This window comes from Ailuropoda melanoleuca, chromosome 2 (assembly GCF_002007445.2).
Source record: "Ailuropoda melanoleuca isolate Jingjing chromosome 2, ASM200744v2, whole genome shotgun sequence".
NCBI classification, from domain to species: Eukaryota; Metazoa; Chordata; class Mammalia; order Carnivora; family Ursidae; genus Ailuropoda; species Ailuropoda melanoleuca.
This window is the reverse complement of record NC_048219.1, coordinates 199,348,515-199,363,713: the sequence shown is the minus strand read 5'-3', so window position 1 is coordinate 199,363,713 and position 15,199 is coordinate 199,348,515. Positions and strand designations below refer to the sequence as shown.

Genomic DNA, 15,199 nt, shown 5'->3' with positions numbered 1-15,199 from the left:
TTTTTTTTTTTTTTAAGTCCTGAAATGATGCTGGACAATGAGCCCTTTTTAAATCTAGAGTCTAGTGGTACACCCCTGGTTGCCACAAACGGTCTTCCTAGCTTCTGAATTATGCGTCTCATGGGCAAGAATTTGGGGATGTTATTCTTCAGTTAGTAGGTAGTAGTAGGTATTCTTACTACTGTTGTTGATTCTCCCACCTTGGACACCTACCTTATGCCATCATAAAGTCCACCTCATTGCACTTTACTGAGTGTGTGTGGTGTTTGTGTAAAGTGGCAGGTAACCTACCTGGAAGCCTCACTATCTCAAAGTCCCAAGGCAAGATGACCCACACCCTCTTACTTCACAGAGTAGTTCTTGGTCCTTCCCAGATGGCCTTTGAAGGTCCTTCCAACCCTGCTATTTTATGGCCTGGTTTCTAAATCCCCAGTGGATTAGAAGGGACCAAAGGACTTTTACAGGATAACAGCGAGAACAAAGTAACTACAAAATGCACAGGGAGCTCATAAAGACAGTAGCTCTCAGTCACCCTAAAGAGCTCAGGAGCCCCCGAGGTCCACATTCTGTTCTGTACCATAGTACAGTATCACAGAATCTTTTTCCTTCTGGCTCAGCAGTGAGAGATTAAAAGGAGTACAGGAGAAATTACTGAACCATGCAGGAGAACCAGCCGTCATTTTTTTAAGGATTTTACTTCAGAATGGTTAAATTTAAAAGTTTTGACATTAAGGGGTCACTCCCTCGGGTTCAGGGAAGAGTTGCCCTCTAAAAGTTCTGGATGGTTTAGATTTTACTGTGATAGATTTTGTTTGAAGCTAATAGCCTGGGGGCAGAGCTTCCTTTTTCTCCCCCAAGAAATTTGTCTAAATATTAGTATTAATAAGCAAAGTGTAGGTAACATTTTGCCCTCTTCTGGTGGGGAGGTAAAACGATCTGGGTTATAGAATGCAGATAAGTAACTTCTCTCTGATTTTCTTCTTGTTTGCCCTCCCTTCCTGTCCCACACCAGCAAAAACTGGCAGGCTGACAGAGGCGGCCTCAGGACGGACTCTCTGGCTACTGACCATTTTGCTGGTAAGTGTGACTGTCCTTTCTGAAGGTTTCCTATTCCTGGGCTGCACATGTACCTTCCTCGTTATGTTTCATTCTTAAGTTTCTAGTGGCTCAGAGAGACTTGAGCCGTGTCCATGTGTGCCCTTCAGATGTGTCATCTGGCTTCCACCTAGTTTTAGGCCTTTTCCCTCTTAAATGTGAATTATGTTTGTTCAGGATTCTCTGAATTTGGATCTTGCTTCTCTTGAGGAATACAGAGCTTAATTTTCTTGAACTTGGGAAGTGGTCTCCCTGAGCTGTAAAAATTATGCAAAAACTCACTTTTATTATATAATTGGCTCTCTTAATGCTTTTTTGCCATGGTGGTAGAAAAAACACTTAGTGCATAGTGGTGTGAAAAAAGTGGGTTCTTCCTCATTGCAGTAGCATGGAGCTCACCTAGAGTTGAAGGGAGGAAGCGAACACTCCTGCCTCAGGGCTGAGTGAGCCCGAGTCCCACTGAGTACCTGGCACTCAGGAGTGGGGTCTGGAGGCAGAGACTACTTGATTTCTTCCCTGAACCAAGGAACTGTGTGCCTTTGGGCTTGATTCCACCTGCTCTGAGTGCCCTCTGACCCCTGAGAGCTAGGACATGAGAGAATAACCCACCAGCACATGTCAGAGGCACTTAATCGCCTGCTTCTTACTGTTACATTGTTGCCAGGGAGGGCTGAGTGGCTGCTCTTTGCACCCTTGCCCCCCCCCCGGGGGGGGGCATCGCCAGGCTGTGTGGTGTGCTGGTCCTTGCTGACTGTGCCCCGGTGCCTGCCATCCTTGCAGAAGGGGGCTGATTGCTTCTTGTAGCAGCTGTCACGTGATGTATCTTGTAAGCATCAGGAGGCATGTGGATGAACAAATTAACAAAATAACTGAGATAGCTGTTAGGAGAACCTTCCAGAGGTTGGTCTGCAGGCTGTCTCTGCAGCCCCTGGACATTGTGGGACTGGAGCTCTCAGCTGGAACATCTGGCTCCTCAGAGCAGAGAGTTGTCGGAGGACCCTCCTTCACTTGTGTTTTTCCTTTCATCATTTGCTGAAAGTTTGGGTATCATCTTGTATCAGAGCTTGTAAGTGAAGAAAATGGTGTGGTTTGCTGGTGAAACAGAATTAAACCTTTGGCCAAAACTCTAAGCCTGACAGGTTGGTTGTGCCTTGACTCTTCTCTCTGACCTTCCCTCCTGCTTCAGCAGCTCACCCGGATTGTGCGTAGGCCCGAGACCAGCCATGAGCTCCGTTGCAGTTTTGACCCAGGAGAGCTTTGCCGAACACCGAAGTGGGCTGGTTCCACAGCAGATCAAAGGTGACCACCCTTTTGTGCTGGTATTCTCACTTTGAGACACCGCTCCTTCCCAATCTTTGTCCAACCTTATGGCCTTTGAGAAGTGCCTTTGGGACTGTAGCTGTGGGGTGGAGCCTGGGCTCCCACTTCTTAACCTGCTGTGTTTTATGCTGTGGGCGCTGCCCTGGTGTGCAGGGGTGGATCTGGGCAGGAGTGATATAGTTCTGGATACACAAGGATTTGAAGTGTGGACCACTTCCTGGATAGCTAGTGGTTTTGATCATTGGTAATTAAAATGAGATTCTTTTTCAAAATTACTGTTCCCCAGTTGTGCTGAACTAAAATCCTTCAAAATCTGGCATATATTTACAAGAACAGGGTAACTTGATTTGAAGCCTAAATTTTCATCTGTAATCTTTCATCTGTAGGTAGATTGTATAAAATTTTCAGGTGAAAGAGTAGATTAACTGAATCAACTGTCAGTTCTTAAGTTTAACTAAAATTAAAACTTTGTCAGTTACACTGGCTGTGTTTTAAGTGCTCGTTTCTAGGGCAGTGGAGACCCAAAGACCCAGTGCCTGCCATGGTGACTCTTTCTACCTGATGCAGCGGCCCTGTAGAGTCCGCATTTCTAGACGAGGGAAGTAGGGCTCTGACGGGCTCCAGCTGCCGTCAGCACTGAGTCTGTATTGGCGTCCTGGTATAGCACAGCCACTCGGCCAGAAGTGGTGAACCCCGAGTTGGACACAGGCCTGTCCGATTCCAAAGGTCATCTCCCTGCTCTGTGTGCACATCCATTCACAGTGGTTTTTACTGGGCCCTGCCATAGCTGGGGCATTTGGGGTGATTCGAAAGACTCACACTCCTGTTTTCATGGAGCTGTGGTTAATGGGACCAAAACGTGAATGATTAGGGCACTGTGGGCATGGGAAGCGATTAATGCTCTGGGGCCTGATTTCTGCAAGGCTTGTTGCTCCTGTGAAGGGGGTGCGGGGGCTGAGACAGCAGCTCCCGCAAGGCTTCTTTTCAGTACCGTATGCTACAGTGGGAAGTCGCTGCAGTCGGCCTCACAGGCGGTTCTCACAGGCCGTTCCGAGCAACATTAGTGTGTTCTGTACATTTAAGGGCTGGTTATGTGCCGGGGATTGTCATAGTTGTGGTTTTTTAAGCACAGGATCAGAAGGGTCTAGGGCCTGAATTTTTATGGTAAGGCCTGTTTTCACGGGACTCACCGCATTCAGGGAAGAGTGGGGCACCCGGTGTCTGAACGGACCACTCACAGGGGAGGCTGCCTACACGGGCAGGGTACTTGCCAGCAAGGTCAGAGGCTGCCTCTCCAGGCCATGTGCCGAACCTGAGGGCATGCTGGGCATGGGGACCTCCTGGGGCACTTTCCCATCACTGAATGAAGGGATTAGGGGGCAGGGTGTCACTCAAGCAATTAATGTTCTGTGTCTCTTCTTTCTTGACATTAAAACTCTCCAAGTGTTTTTTCGTCCAATGTTGAAAACATGTGCTTCCTTTTCATTTATGTTGGCCGGCCCAGTTGCTACTTTAAATTCAGAAGAGGAGAGCGACCCTCCGACCTACAAAGATGCCTTTCCTCCGCTCCCAGAGAAATCAGCTTGCTTGGAAAACGCCCAGGAGCCTGCTGGCGCCTGGGGTAACAAGATCCGGCCCATCAAAGCTTCTGTCATCACTCAGGTAGAAACTCTGTTCTTTCTTTACCTGGTCCTCCAAGTAGGTATCATCTGATGGAATGGGTTTTGAGCACACACAAGTGAGGGTGCTTTGGGCATGGAAGGGGGGGAGGCTTTCAGAGCAGACGCACCCCCACTCCTGGGGAAGCTGGCTCACGCTCACCGTGTAACCCCAACGCTCGGAAGGAACAGGCCCCATGGGTTCTTCAGTCCACTGCAGCCCAGCCTCTGCTCCCAGCTGCTCAATGTGGCTCTCCACGTCGCCAGCCCCAGCAAGAACTTGCCTGTCTTCTCTGTCTTCTCTCCCACCGTATCAAAGCAAGTCTTCTCCTTTTGGCACACAACTCCCCATTTCTTGGGGTCATGAGATCAAAGAAAGCCGTCTGTCTGCTACCGTAACATGAGATATTGGCGAGCAAAGCACTTCTGTCCGTGTGAACGCACGTTGGGTCCTGGCTGCTGATTACTTACCGCCAGTGTGCTGAGAAGTCCCCTTCCCTGAGCCTGAGACTCCTAACCAGTTGCTTCCTAGATCTTTCCATCTTTCTGGTGGCTGAGATGGGACTGGTGTCTCCTCAGTCTTCCTGATCTTGTGAACTACACCACGTTCTACTTAGGGGTTCAGACCCAAGACCAGGACTCATTTGGGTTCCTCCTGCTTCCACCCTTGCCTCTGCTCACTCCCTTGTCCAGAGAGCAGCTGGAGTGAAGCGGAGTCATCAGTTAGCATATATCCTTCTGCCTGCACCCTGCTTTGTTGCCTTCTCCTCTTGCTGCAGAATGGTCAGAGGAATCCAGCCCCTACCTTTCTCCCGCTTCGACTGCACCCCACTGTGCTCTTACTCCTCCCCTGCCTACCTCTGTTCATTGCCCTCACCCTTTTGCTCTGACTCACCTCTGAGCGTGGTGGTTCTCGGTGTCTCCCTGTCCGTGAGCCCCTCTCCCTCCCTTTCTGTCTCCTCCACTGCACTCGGCTGGCACCCGATGCTTCCGTGCTGTCCATTGGGTCGGGGAGTCGCTCTCTTCACTGGAGCGCCAGCCTCCTGCCCTTAGGTGCTTTCTGCCCACCCCTCCACCCCTGCCTCTCTGGCTCTGGAGCAGGGGTGAGGAGAGGAGTGGGGATACTTATGAGGGAATGAACTCAGTCTCCTTACTCTGCGTAGTCCGTGCTTAGACACTTACCTGCCCTCCCATCTCTTGGTCTCTTCACTTTCCCTTTTTGACCTTTCCTGAGCAGGTGTTCCACGTACCCCTGGAGGAGAGAAAATACAAGGACATGAACCAGTTTGGAGAAGGTGAACAAGCAAAAATCTGCGTGGAGATCATGCAGAGGACAGGCGCCCATCTGGAGCTGTCTCTTGCCAAAGACCAGGGCCTCTCCATCATGGTGTCGGGGAAGCTGGACGCCGTCATGAAAGCCCGGAAGGACATTGTTGCTAGACTGCAGACTCAGGTGGGTACCTCCAGCCTCGTCCTCCTGAGTGGGCGTACCGTGTATGGAGCCCAACAGACACGGCTCTGGCTTCGTCAGACCCTTCCCTCCCCGGGGCCCCACGTTCAGGCCTCCGGGCATTTTTAGCTGAAAAAACACTGGACACCTACCGTTTTTGCTATTTGGGTGAATGGACTGAAAGATTAGGGCTTGTCCCAGAGGTTGAGACACTCAGAGAAGCCAGGCTGCTGGATGGTAGAATGAGGACACCACTGCAGGTCACTCATTCCTAGGGCGGGGCCCAAGAGTCAGCACCTTGCTGTTTACCCGTAATAAGTAAACCTGTGATGCGTTTCTCTATATACAGCATCACTTCAAGATTAAGGGAAATGCAGAAAATCTTATTAAAATGTCTTGTGACAGGGGTGCCTGTCTGGCTCAGTCAGTAGAGTACAACTCTTGATCTTAGGGTGGTAAGCTCAAGCCCTATGTTGGGTAGAGATTAAAAATACAATCTTTTAAAAAAGAAAATAAAGAAAGAAATGGGGCTCCTCCCCACCTGACACTGATTGTGAGCTCACTGGGGAGCTAGCTCCAGAATGTGGTGGCTGGAGGATGGGGCCCCATGGGGCGGGGGCCAGGGACTCAACAGGGGGAGAGGATTTGCCCTGTCCTGTCCAAGCTCTTTCTCACTTGGCCGTACAGGGACTTGGGACAGTCTCTAACCCCCCACTAGCTTCAGGGAATGAAATCATTAAGTGTAGGCAATTGGAAATGTGTGTCCATTGCTTCGCGTTGTGGCTGGTGTGTAATAAGCTCTCAGACTTGTGCTTTTTACTAGTTGGTGAATATTTGAGTATTTTTGATTGAGCACTGGGTAGGGAGGAGACCTGAACCACTCCACTCCACTCCTCTCCCCACCCCCCCACCATCATTACTTTAAAGCAAATTCCAGATACATTATTCACTTGCAGATAATTCAGTGCGCCCCCCCCCCTTTTTTAAAGTGTTTGTTTTTGTTTTTTTTTAAATTTGAGAACAAGTGAGAGTGGGAGAGATCACAGAGGGAGAGGGAGAGGCAGGCTCCACGCTGAGCAGGGAACCCGATGCGGGACTCAATCCCAGGACCCTGAGATCATGACCTGAGCCAAAGGCAGACTCTTCACCAACTGAGCCACCCAGGCACCCCTGTTTTTTGTTGTTGTGTTTTTTAATGTAATCTGTCAGGCTGTTAACTCACTTATTAATATTAATAGCAATTTCTGGATATATCCATATTCAACCTGGTCTATTTATGGACTTTTGTCGTTATCTACAGGTGTCTTCCTGAGTTGACTTGTTTAAATGGGCATCCAAACAAGGCCTGCCAGCTGTGCGTGTTGGGCTCCTCAGCAGCGCCCTCCCCTCCTTAATGCCTTTGGTTTTTTGGGACAAGCAGGTGTTTGCTTTGTCTCTCTGTCCATCACCAGTTTCCTGTAAACTGGTGGTTCCGTCCCAGGGCTTGGTGACGTTTACGTTCAGCTTGCTTGTCTGGCAAGGAAACTCGTGGGTGGTTCTGTGTAGTAGCTGTTGATTCCAAGACGGATCACTAGGCCCGGGAGTCTTCAGCAAATCCAGCCATTAATAACGTTCCTGGTCATTCTTTTGCATAGCAGTTGTATCATCTCCTGATGACAGCCGAAATTCATCGCTGAGTGGATGGCAGCTTTCTAGCCACTGAGCCCCGAATTAGTTGGTGTTCTTGTGAAGAGCTCTCCTTGCCGGTCGCTCAGTCAGTGTTGAGACTCCATTGGCGCTCTGGCGTCACCTCTGGGATTCATGAATCTTCGTGTCATTTTGAACTTTTGATGTGTTGATCAGTTGTTGGACACTGGGACCCCCTTCGGGTTGGCACCCTGCAGCGTTCTCGGGTGACCATTCATATCCACCATTTCCTAATCTCTAACATGGGGAGTTTCGGGCTGACCGTGGTCACAGACCTAATGTCAGCTGTTCATCCAGGAACTCCACACCTTTTTGATAGGGTGCTGCATGAGTGCAGACTGGTAGTTGTAATGAAGATGAAAGGTGATGGAGTTTTATAGTCACTTGAAGGAATGTATGCTCTCATCTTGAGATATAGTTGGGTTGGTACAAAGTCAGAGCTGTGTAATTAGGTTCGGTCAGAGACAGCCTCTGCACCCTGTCCCTGCCTCCCCTGCTAGCTGGCCATTCATAGTCTTTGAAGGACCCTTCCCTTGTTGGGGTTTGAGAGGAGAAGCAGGCGATGACCCGCCATAGTAAACCCTGTCCTGAACCTTGTTTTTCCTGCATATTTTCCAGAGCGGTCTGCGTGTCAGCAAGCACTGGCTCTGCTCCTTGTGCGGCTGCGAGATGCCTGTGGGCGTGCCGTAATTCGTTTTGAGCATTCCTGTTGGTGGACATTTGGGTGCCTTCCCGACTTTTCTGTTAGAAATCATGTCGCAATGAAAACCTTGTGTGTATGGGATTTCCTGTTTCGCCCGGTGTGTCTCAAGATCCATTTCCTAGCGGTGAGACGCCTGGGTCGGAGGGCAGCACGTAGGTAATTTTGCAGTAGCTGGGAGCCCTGTCCCTCAGTGCTGGGCATCGTCTGCACTCCCGTGTGCCTCCCCCACAACCTTGCCACTCCCATCAAAGCCTTGGGCTTCTGTCAGTCTGGAAAGTAGCTGAGTGTACTTTTAATTTGGATTTTTCAGATGAACAGGATTGAGTGTCTTTTTAACGTCGAAGGGCGGTTTGCATGTTTTTCTGTGCACTGTCTTGTCTTTGGCGTTTCCTATCAAGTTAGTCGTCCACCGTGCTCAGTAGAGGAGGTCCTTAAAAACCCTGCACCTTACAAACCATGTCTCCCGCTTCGCGATTTGTTTTTTGATCTTGGTATGTTTTGCTATGTGACTTTTTATTCTAGTGCAGTCAAATTTCATTACTCTTTTTGTTCTTTTGAGTCCTTATTAGGAAAATTTGTTTCACTTCCAGGTTGTAAGAAACCTAATCTTTTCTCTGGTGCCTGGAAGGGGGGCTCTTCCGTTTCAGTTCCTGATGAGTTTGGGATTTCTCGTGAACAGTGTGAGGTACAGACCCACTTTTGTCCTTCTCCAGACATCTGTTAGGTTGCCAACCCCAGTTTCAAGAGTTTTCCCCCAGTGATGTGATTGGCTGTATTTATGAAGTCCAAAATTTTCATGTGAACTTGGTTCTTTGCGTGAGTTTTCAGTTCCCACTGTGTACGAGTGTTCTGTTCTCATGTTGTGGTCTTATATCTGTATCTAGTACAATTGTCACCACCCCTCCTGTACTGTCTTTTCAGGATTTTCCTGCCCCATTCTTTTTCGTTTTACCATGCTAACTTTATAATCTACTTTTTCCTCAGAATTGCATTAGATCTTTTAAGGAGTGTTTTGTGATTTCTGATGCACATATCCTACCTCTTTCTTTTGTTGGGTTGTCTCTCTTTGTGTGTGTGTGTCTCTCTCTCTCTTCTTTCCTGTTGGAATGGCCATTCTTACCCATGACATCTTCTAAGCGGTTGCTGTTAATTTGAGTTAAAGTTGTTGAAGCTAGATTCTAATTTTCTTCTCCCTGTTACAGACATCAAATTTTTAAAAAGTTGTGGGTTCCGGGGGTACAGGCCTGTGTTCTTTCTTGTCCTGTCTTTGTGCCTCCTTTGCTTCCTCGGGTCTCGTTCTGTGGGGACACGCTCCCGTGGGGGTCCAGCCTCAGTGGGCACGCCCCTCAGCACAACTCGCAAGTACAGGCTGAGCTGGGTGTGTGTGTTTGGTCATGTTAAAAAAATAACATTTTTATTTTGCACATTTTTAATCATGAATAGATGAAATTTTGTGGAGGTGATCACTTCATTTTTCTTAGGTGTAACAATATGATGAATTACATAAATTGATTTCCTAATATTGAACCACTTTTGTAGTAAACAGTATTCGAACAGAATGTGTGAGTTGCCGGTCTGTCTTTCTGTGCTAGTTGGGAAGTGAGGACATTTTTTATTGCCTCTGTGACGCAAGCTAACATTTTTGTTCTGAACGTTAAATGGTCTGCTGTGAGCTTGTGTCCCTGGCTGGCCTGTGGGTCTGCTACACCGGTGCTGGGAGCGCCAACACTTCCCTTTTTTAAAGTCTTCTTGGAGGCCACTTTCTGCACAGTCAGGAAGACGGGGAGCCTCCATCCTCCTTGCTCTCTGTGACCTCAGGAAGTTGCTTGATTTCTAGCAGTTGGACTCACTGGATGAAGGCTTTGGAGTATTTCTGTTGTATTTCATCAGACAAGTTGTCTGTTTTAACTGGTTGTAAAAGAGAAGAGTTTATTAGGGGATATAGGGCTTATGTCTGGAGAAAAAAAAATAGCCTGGGCCTCCAGAAACAAATCAGTCTGGTTAGTCAGTGTATACCTGCTTTCCTGTCACATCCTGGGATAGTGTTAGCACTCATGAGAGTAGAAAACAAGACAGATAGCATTCTTGAATATTCCTGTTCTCGTGATGGCTCACTGGGCTGAGAGGATGTTGAACAAGTAACTAATTACCCTTAAATAATTATGACAGCTGAGGGTGTGACGTGGGGCCTTGGGAATGTACCGCACTTGAAGTTTTCCTAGCCTTGGGGTCAGGGTTAGCTTCCCCAAGAACATGATGTTTTAACTTAAGGCTGTTCCGAGAGATGGGTTGGAGGCTGGCTAGGCAAGAATGGCATTTCAGCCGTAGAAAATATCATGGAGAAATAGGCTTTTTCATAACCTACAAGCATTGTTGTTTCCTTTGGTTCTCTTCCTGTTGTAGGCCTCAGCGACTGTTGCCATTCCCAAAGAACACCACCGCTTTGTTATTGGCAAAAATGGAGAGAAACTGCAAGACTTGGAGCTCAAAACTGCAACCAAAATCCAGATCCCACGCCCAGATGACGCCAGCAATCAGATCAGGATCACCGGTACCAAAGAAGGCATTGAGAAAGCTCGCCATGAAGTCCTTCTCATCTCCGCTGAGCAGGTGGGGCCAGCTGAGGGCATGGGGTGTGTGCACTGGCCTCAGCCCTAGAGCTGCGCCCTCATGGATGTGTCCTTTACTTTCCAGGACAAACGTGCTGTCGAGAGACTGGAAGTAGAGAAGGCGTTCCACCCCTTCATCGCCGGGCCTTATAACCGACTTGTTGGTGAGATCATGCAGGAGACAGGGACGCGCATCAACATCCCCCCACCCAGTGTGAACCGGACAGAAATCGTCTTCACCGGAGAGAAGGAGCAATTGGCTCAGGCTGTGGCTCGCATTAAGAAGATTTACGAGGAGAAGGTAGCAGTTGGGAAGAGTGCGTGGGGACTGTCACGTGGAGGTGTGGCTGAGGCCTAACCCTGCCCTCTTCCTCTTGTGCCCAGAGGAATTCAGTTTCCAGTCCGGTAGGCGGTAGGGCTGCTGGGCAGGGAAAGAGTGGCCAGAGCTCTGAGCTAGATGGCTGTGCTCCCGCAGGGCTGGGTGCAGCACCTGAGCTGGTCGTGGCTCTGAGTTAGCCGCTAGCTGGCAGCTCACCCTGCGGGCTGTGAGCCCTGAACCTCGTTCTTTGAGGTGTGGAGGGAACTTGGGGTCTTCATTTCTTTGAAGTTGCCGTCTTCAGTCTGGGCAAGCTTAACTTCTCAGGTGATTCTTATGAGGAGAAAACCCAGTCCCGCTTGCTCAGTGGAGTTTCTGGGAGTGGGCTGTTTCCCGTCTTCACTTGCTGGGGCTCACAGAGTGTAGTCCAGGGCTCTGATATTGCTCCGTCCCTTTCTGGTGACAGCGTTCTGTCTCCACCTGTTCCTCCCGGGCCCTTCCCTCTGACACCCTTACGGTACTCTTCCTTAGAAAAAGAAGACCACAACCATCGCAGTGGAGGTGAAGAAATCCCAGCACAAGTATGTCATCGGGCCCAAGGGCAATTCCTTACAGGAGATCCTGGAAAGAACGGGAGTTTCTGTAGAGATCCCACCCTCAGACAGCATCTCGGAGACTGTGATACTCCGCGGCGAGCCTGAAAAGCTGGGGCAGGCACTGACTGAAGTCTATGCCAAGGTAACTGCCTTCAGGAGTGAATCCCAGCTGCTGCTTGTAGGGCTGGACTCCCGAATGGCATTTCTGGGGCCCCGGGGCCATGTCGGGCGGGCAGCACGCACATGGAGTCCGGACTGCATAGCCCACCACTCTGCTTCCTGGTTTCCTAGGCCAACAGTTTTACTGTGTCATCCGTCTCTGCTCCCTCCTGGCTTCACCGGTTCATCATCGGCAAGAAAGGGCAGAATCTGGCCAAAATCACTCAGCAGATGCCCAAGGTGAGGAGGCATTGGGAATTTGTTACTCTTGAGTTCTTCTTGCTTTTGTCCTCCCGTTTCTGACATTTGGTTTCTTGCTGTTTACTCTGTGGACGGCCCTGAAGATCGTGGCACGTTGTGTGTGACAGTTGCCACAGTTAGCTGAGGAAGGCAAAATAAATTTTTAAAAATATCTCTGTCAATCTTTTGATCTTTTTAACCAGAGACCTTGTGTATGGTTGGGTTTCACGACTATTTTAGCAGACGTCTCCTTTGTCTGATACGGCACAGTAACTTCCCATAGTTCCGTCTGTGTTCTTGGAAGAGCAGACGTGTGCACAGCTCGTGTGAAGCGTGGAGTGACGGCCTCTTCATGCTTCCTCTTTCTGTCCTTGACATCTCCCCACTTTTCCAGAGACCACTGCGGCTCCCAGTGAAGGCGCACAGGGTGGCTTGCCAGAGAACACCTCCACCGTACTGTCCTCCTGTTCACACTTGGTTTCCAGCTGACTGCTCAGTCCTTTTGCCTTCCCAGCCTCCGAGACCTGGTTCACACGGATGCGGTGGCTTCAGGGGGCTGCTCTCCCTGACTGCCCATATCCCGTGTTGCCTTCTCTCCTGGTGTATTGTAGATGAGGACAGGGCCAGCTCGCCTGTGGACCACCTTGGGCAGCTGTACAGCAGTTAAAACCCCATCTCTGATATTTGTCTTAATTCTCACTCCAGCAAAGAAGAGTGGGCCTGGGGGCGCCTGTGGACCTCAATCAGTTGAATGTCCCACCCTTGATTTCAGCTCAGATCATGATCTCAGGGTCGTGGCATAGAGCCCCACGTTGGGCTCCACGCTGAGCTGCTTAAGATTCTCTCTTCCTCTCCCTCTGCTCCACCCCCCGCTTGGGCACATGCATGTGTGCTCGCTTTCTCTCAAAAATTAATAAGAGAAGGGTGGGCCCATAACAGTGAAAGTAGTATAGGGAATGGAGGGGCAGTTGGTGCCAGTGTGCTTTCAGTCCGTGGTTTTGCTGTTAGGTGCATTGTGGAGGATTTCACAGTTCCCATGTCTGGTGAAGAAAGAGGATTAGACCACAATAATGGGAGTCCCCCAGCCACCCCCTTCAGCGTTGCGTGCAGTCTGTGGACATGCGTTTATGTAAAGCAGCTGGGATTGGCCGCTGTCTCCGCAGAGCACCCGCGGCTCTGAGAGGGCACTGCCTGTGCCGCTTCGACCTTCTCTTTCCTGATTCTGCTGTGGTAGGTGCACATCGAGTTCACGGAGGGGGAGGACAAGATCACCCTGGAAGGCCCCACAGAGGACGTAAACGTGGCCCAGGAACAGATCGAAGCTATGGTCAAAGATTTGGTAAGGTGCCCCTTTGCACGTTCTGGGTTCCACTGAAGCCTGGGCATAGCCAGGATGTCCTTGCTTGCCTGTCACACATCATGTGGCTGGGTGAGCCCGGGGGAATCAGGGGTGAGTAATGGGCTCTGAAACAGAAGCTGGCTAAGTCCAGGAGGGTCATAGATAGAAGGGTCTTTCAAGAGGGCCAGAAGGACAATGTTGGAACAGCGGCTGACAGATAAGTAACAAAGGCGACAGCTGCCAGTTTGTGGACTTGGGTTGTGGTTGCGTGTCTGGGACTGTGGCACATGCCATGGCCTTGAGAGCTTGGATCCATTCTGTTCTCCTCCTGCAGATTAACCGAATGGACTACGTGGAGATCAACGTGGACCACAAGTTCCACAGACACCTCATCGGGAAGAGTGGGGCCAACAGTGAGTGGGGCTGATGGCGCGGAGGGTGACCGTGGTGGGAGAAAGTCAGTTCCTGACTGGGTGTCCTCGTCTTCTCCTCGGGCTGTGCTTGGTCTGGAGACTTGGGACCTTGACTAGCCAGGTCAGAGGCCACGGTGAGGGCACACCTGAGCCCTATGGGGCGACATCCCTGGCTTTGCAGTCCTCGTGGTGTCACTGCTGCACAGTCCCCTGGTGGGGCTGCCCCAGGAGCAGGAAAGGTCAGGGCTCATGTGCATGTCTTTTTGGAGCAGGGAGGGGTCATCTGGGCACATAGTAACACTGCGGCCCAGGTGAGCTCTGTCAGACCAGGAGTGTGGGTGCGATTTGCGGGAAGTGTGCTGAGGGCGTGCTCTGCCCAGGTGGAGAGCGTTTTCTAAAACCCCAGCTCGCCTGTGAGGCCACCCCACACGTCACGGTGTGCTCCCTGTCCCTGTGTATCACCTGCAGTGGAAGGTGAGAGGGTAGCACACGACCCAGCCTGGGTCCGTCCCGGAGTTGCAGAGAGCCCACCTGTATAGGCAGGATGCCCTGAGAGTGTGTCCCCTTTGTTTTTTGCCCATTGTGGTCCAGTTTTTGTTCGTAATGAGTGTGAGCTCGTCAGCTGTGCTGTATCTGGTGTCAGTCTTGTGTCCCTGGGGACGTTACACAATGGTAGTGACAGTCTACGGACACAGCGTCCATGCAAGCTCTTAGCGGTGCTTCCTTGTACCTGCTTCTCAAACCACGCACACGCTGTAACTTGCTTTCGTTTGTTTGTTTTGTTTAACGGTACAGTGTCTTTTTTTAAAGAAGATAGGGAAATGTGGCCCTGACATTCATTTCTGGTGACTGCTCCCTGGAAGTGTGAGGCCACCAGAGTGGTTCACATCATGTCCATTCTGTTTTTGGTTTCATTCCTCCCCTCCCCCTTTCTTTAATGATCCAAAGTCTCCTGCCCGGCTTCTGAGTCCTTGGCTCTCATTGTCTCTGCCATGTGCTCATGACGCCCCTCGGTGACCCCTATGGAGCGTGGTCAAAGTGCTGGTCTTGTTTTCTGGGATAAGGCCTCTCCAGGGTGTGGGGACATGGGTCTCTAACTGCACACACTGGGCTTTGTCCAAAGAAGGTGACAGAAAAAGTGTTTTCAATTTGCAAAGAAAGACAGTGAAGCGCTCGATTTGGATCTGAACTGATGGTAGACTCTCTCCAGGCAGCAGTGTGGCCTCCATGGAGCCCTAAGGTGGTCATTGGGGTACTCTTGTCCTCCATTAATGTAAAGCCTTCTGATTTTTAGTGGTTTCTATTTTTGGTTTTTTGAGAGTAATTTTGTGACACGAGAACAGTGGTTCAGTTCCCAAACTTGTTTTCACAGTAGAAAAACCTGGGATCTTTATCAGTGGAACAGAATAAAGAACCCAGAAATGGACCGTCAACTCCGTGGTCTGCTAATCTTTCACAAATCAGGAAAGAATATCCAGTGGAAAAAAGACAGTCTCTTCAACAAATGGTGTTGGAAAAATTGGATAGCCACATGCAGAAGAATCAAACTGGACCATTTCCTTACACCATACACAAAAATAGACTCAAAATGGATGAAAGACCTAAAGGTGAGACA

At 49.9% G+C, this 15,199-nt stretch overlaps 2 protein-coding genes across 4 annotated transcripts in view; one reads left to right on the top strand and one right to left on the bottom strand.

Moving 5' to 3' along the window:
* The window catches only part of HDLBP (high density lipoprotein binding protein), a 290,773-nt gene that overhangs the window by 18,425 nt on the left and 257,149 nt on the right, over positions 1 to 15,199 (top strand). The window contains 10 exon segments of the mRNA XM_034655593.1: positions 1,013 to 1,077; positions 2,282 to 2,394; positions 3,920 to 4,077; positions 5,311 to 5,526; positions 10,316 to 10,522; positions 10,607 to 10,822; positions 11,369 to 11,575; positions 11,725 to 11,832; positions 13,067 to 13,171; positions 13,506 to 13,584. Of these exon segments, the coding sequence (XP_034511484.1) occupies positions 2,319 to 2,394; positions 3,920 to 4,077; positions 5,311 to 5,526; positions 10,316 to 10,522; positions 10,607 to 10,822; positions 11,369 to 11,575; positions 11,725 to 11,832; positions 13,067 to 13,171; positions 13,506 to 13,584 (1,372 nt within the window). The 5' untranslated portion in view covers positions 1,013 to 1,077; positions 2,282 to 2,318.
* Positions 1 to 15,199, bottom strand: part of BOK (BCL2 family apoptosis regulator BOK) — a 173,047-nt gene that overhangs the window by 143,157 nt on the left and 14,691 nt on the right. The window lies entirely within an intron of this gene.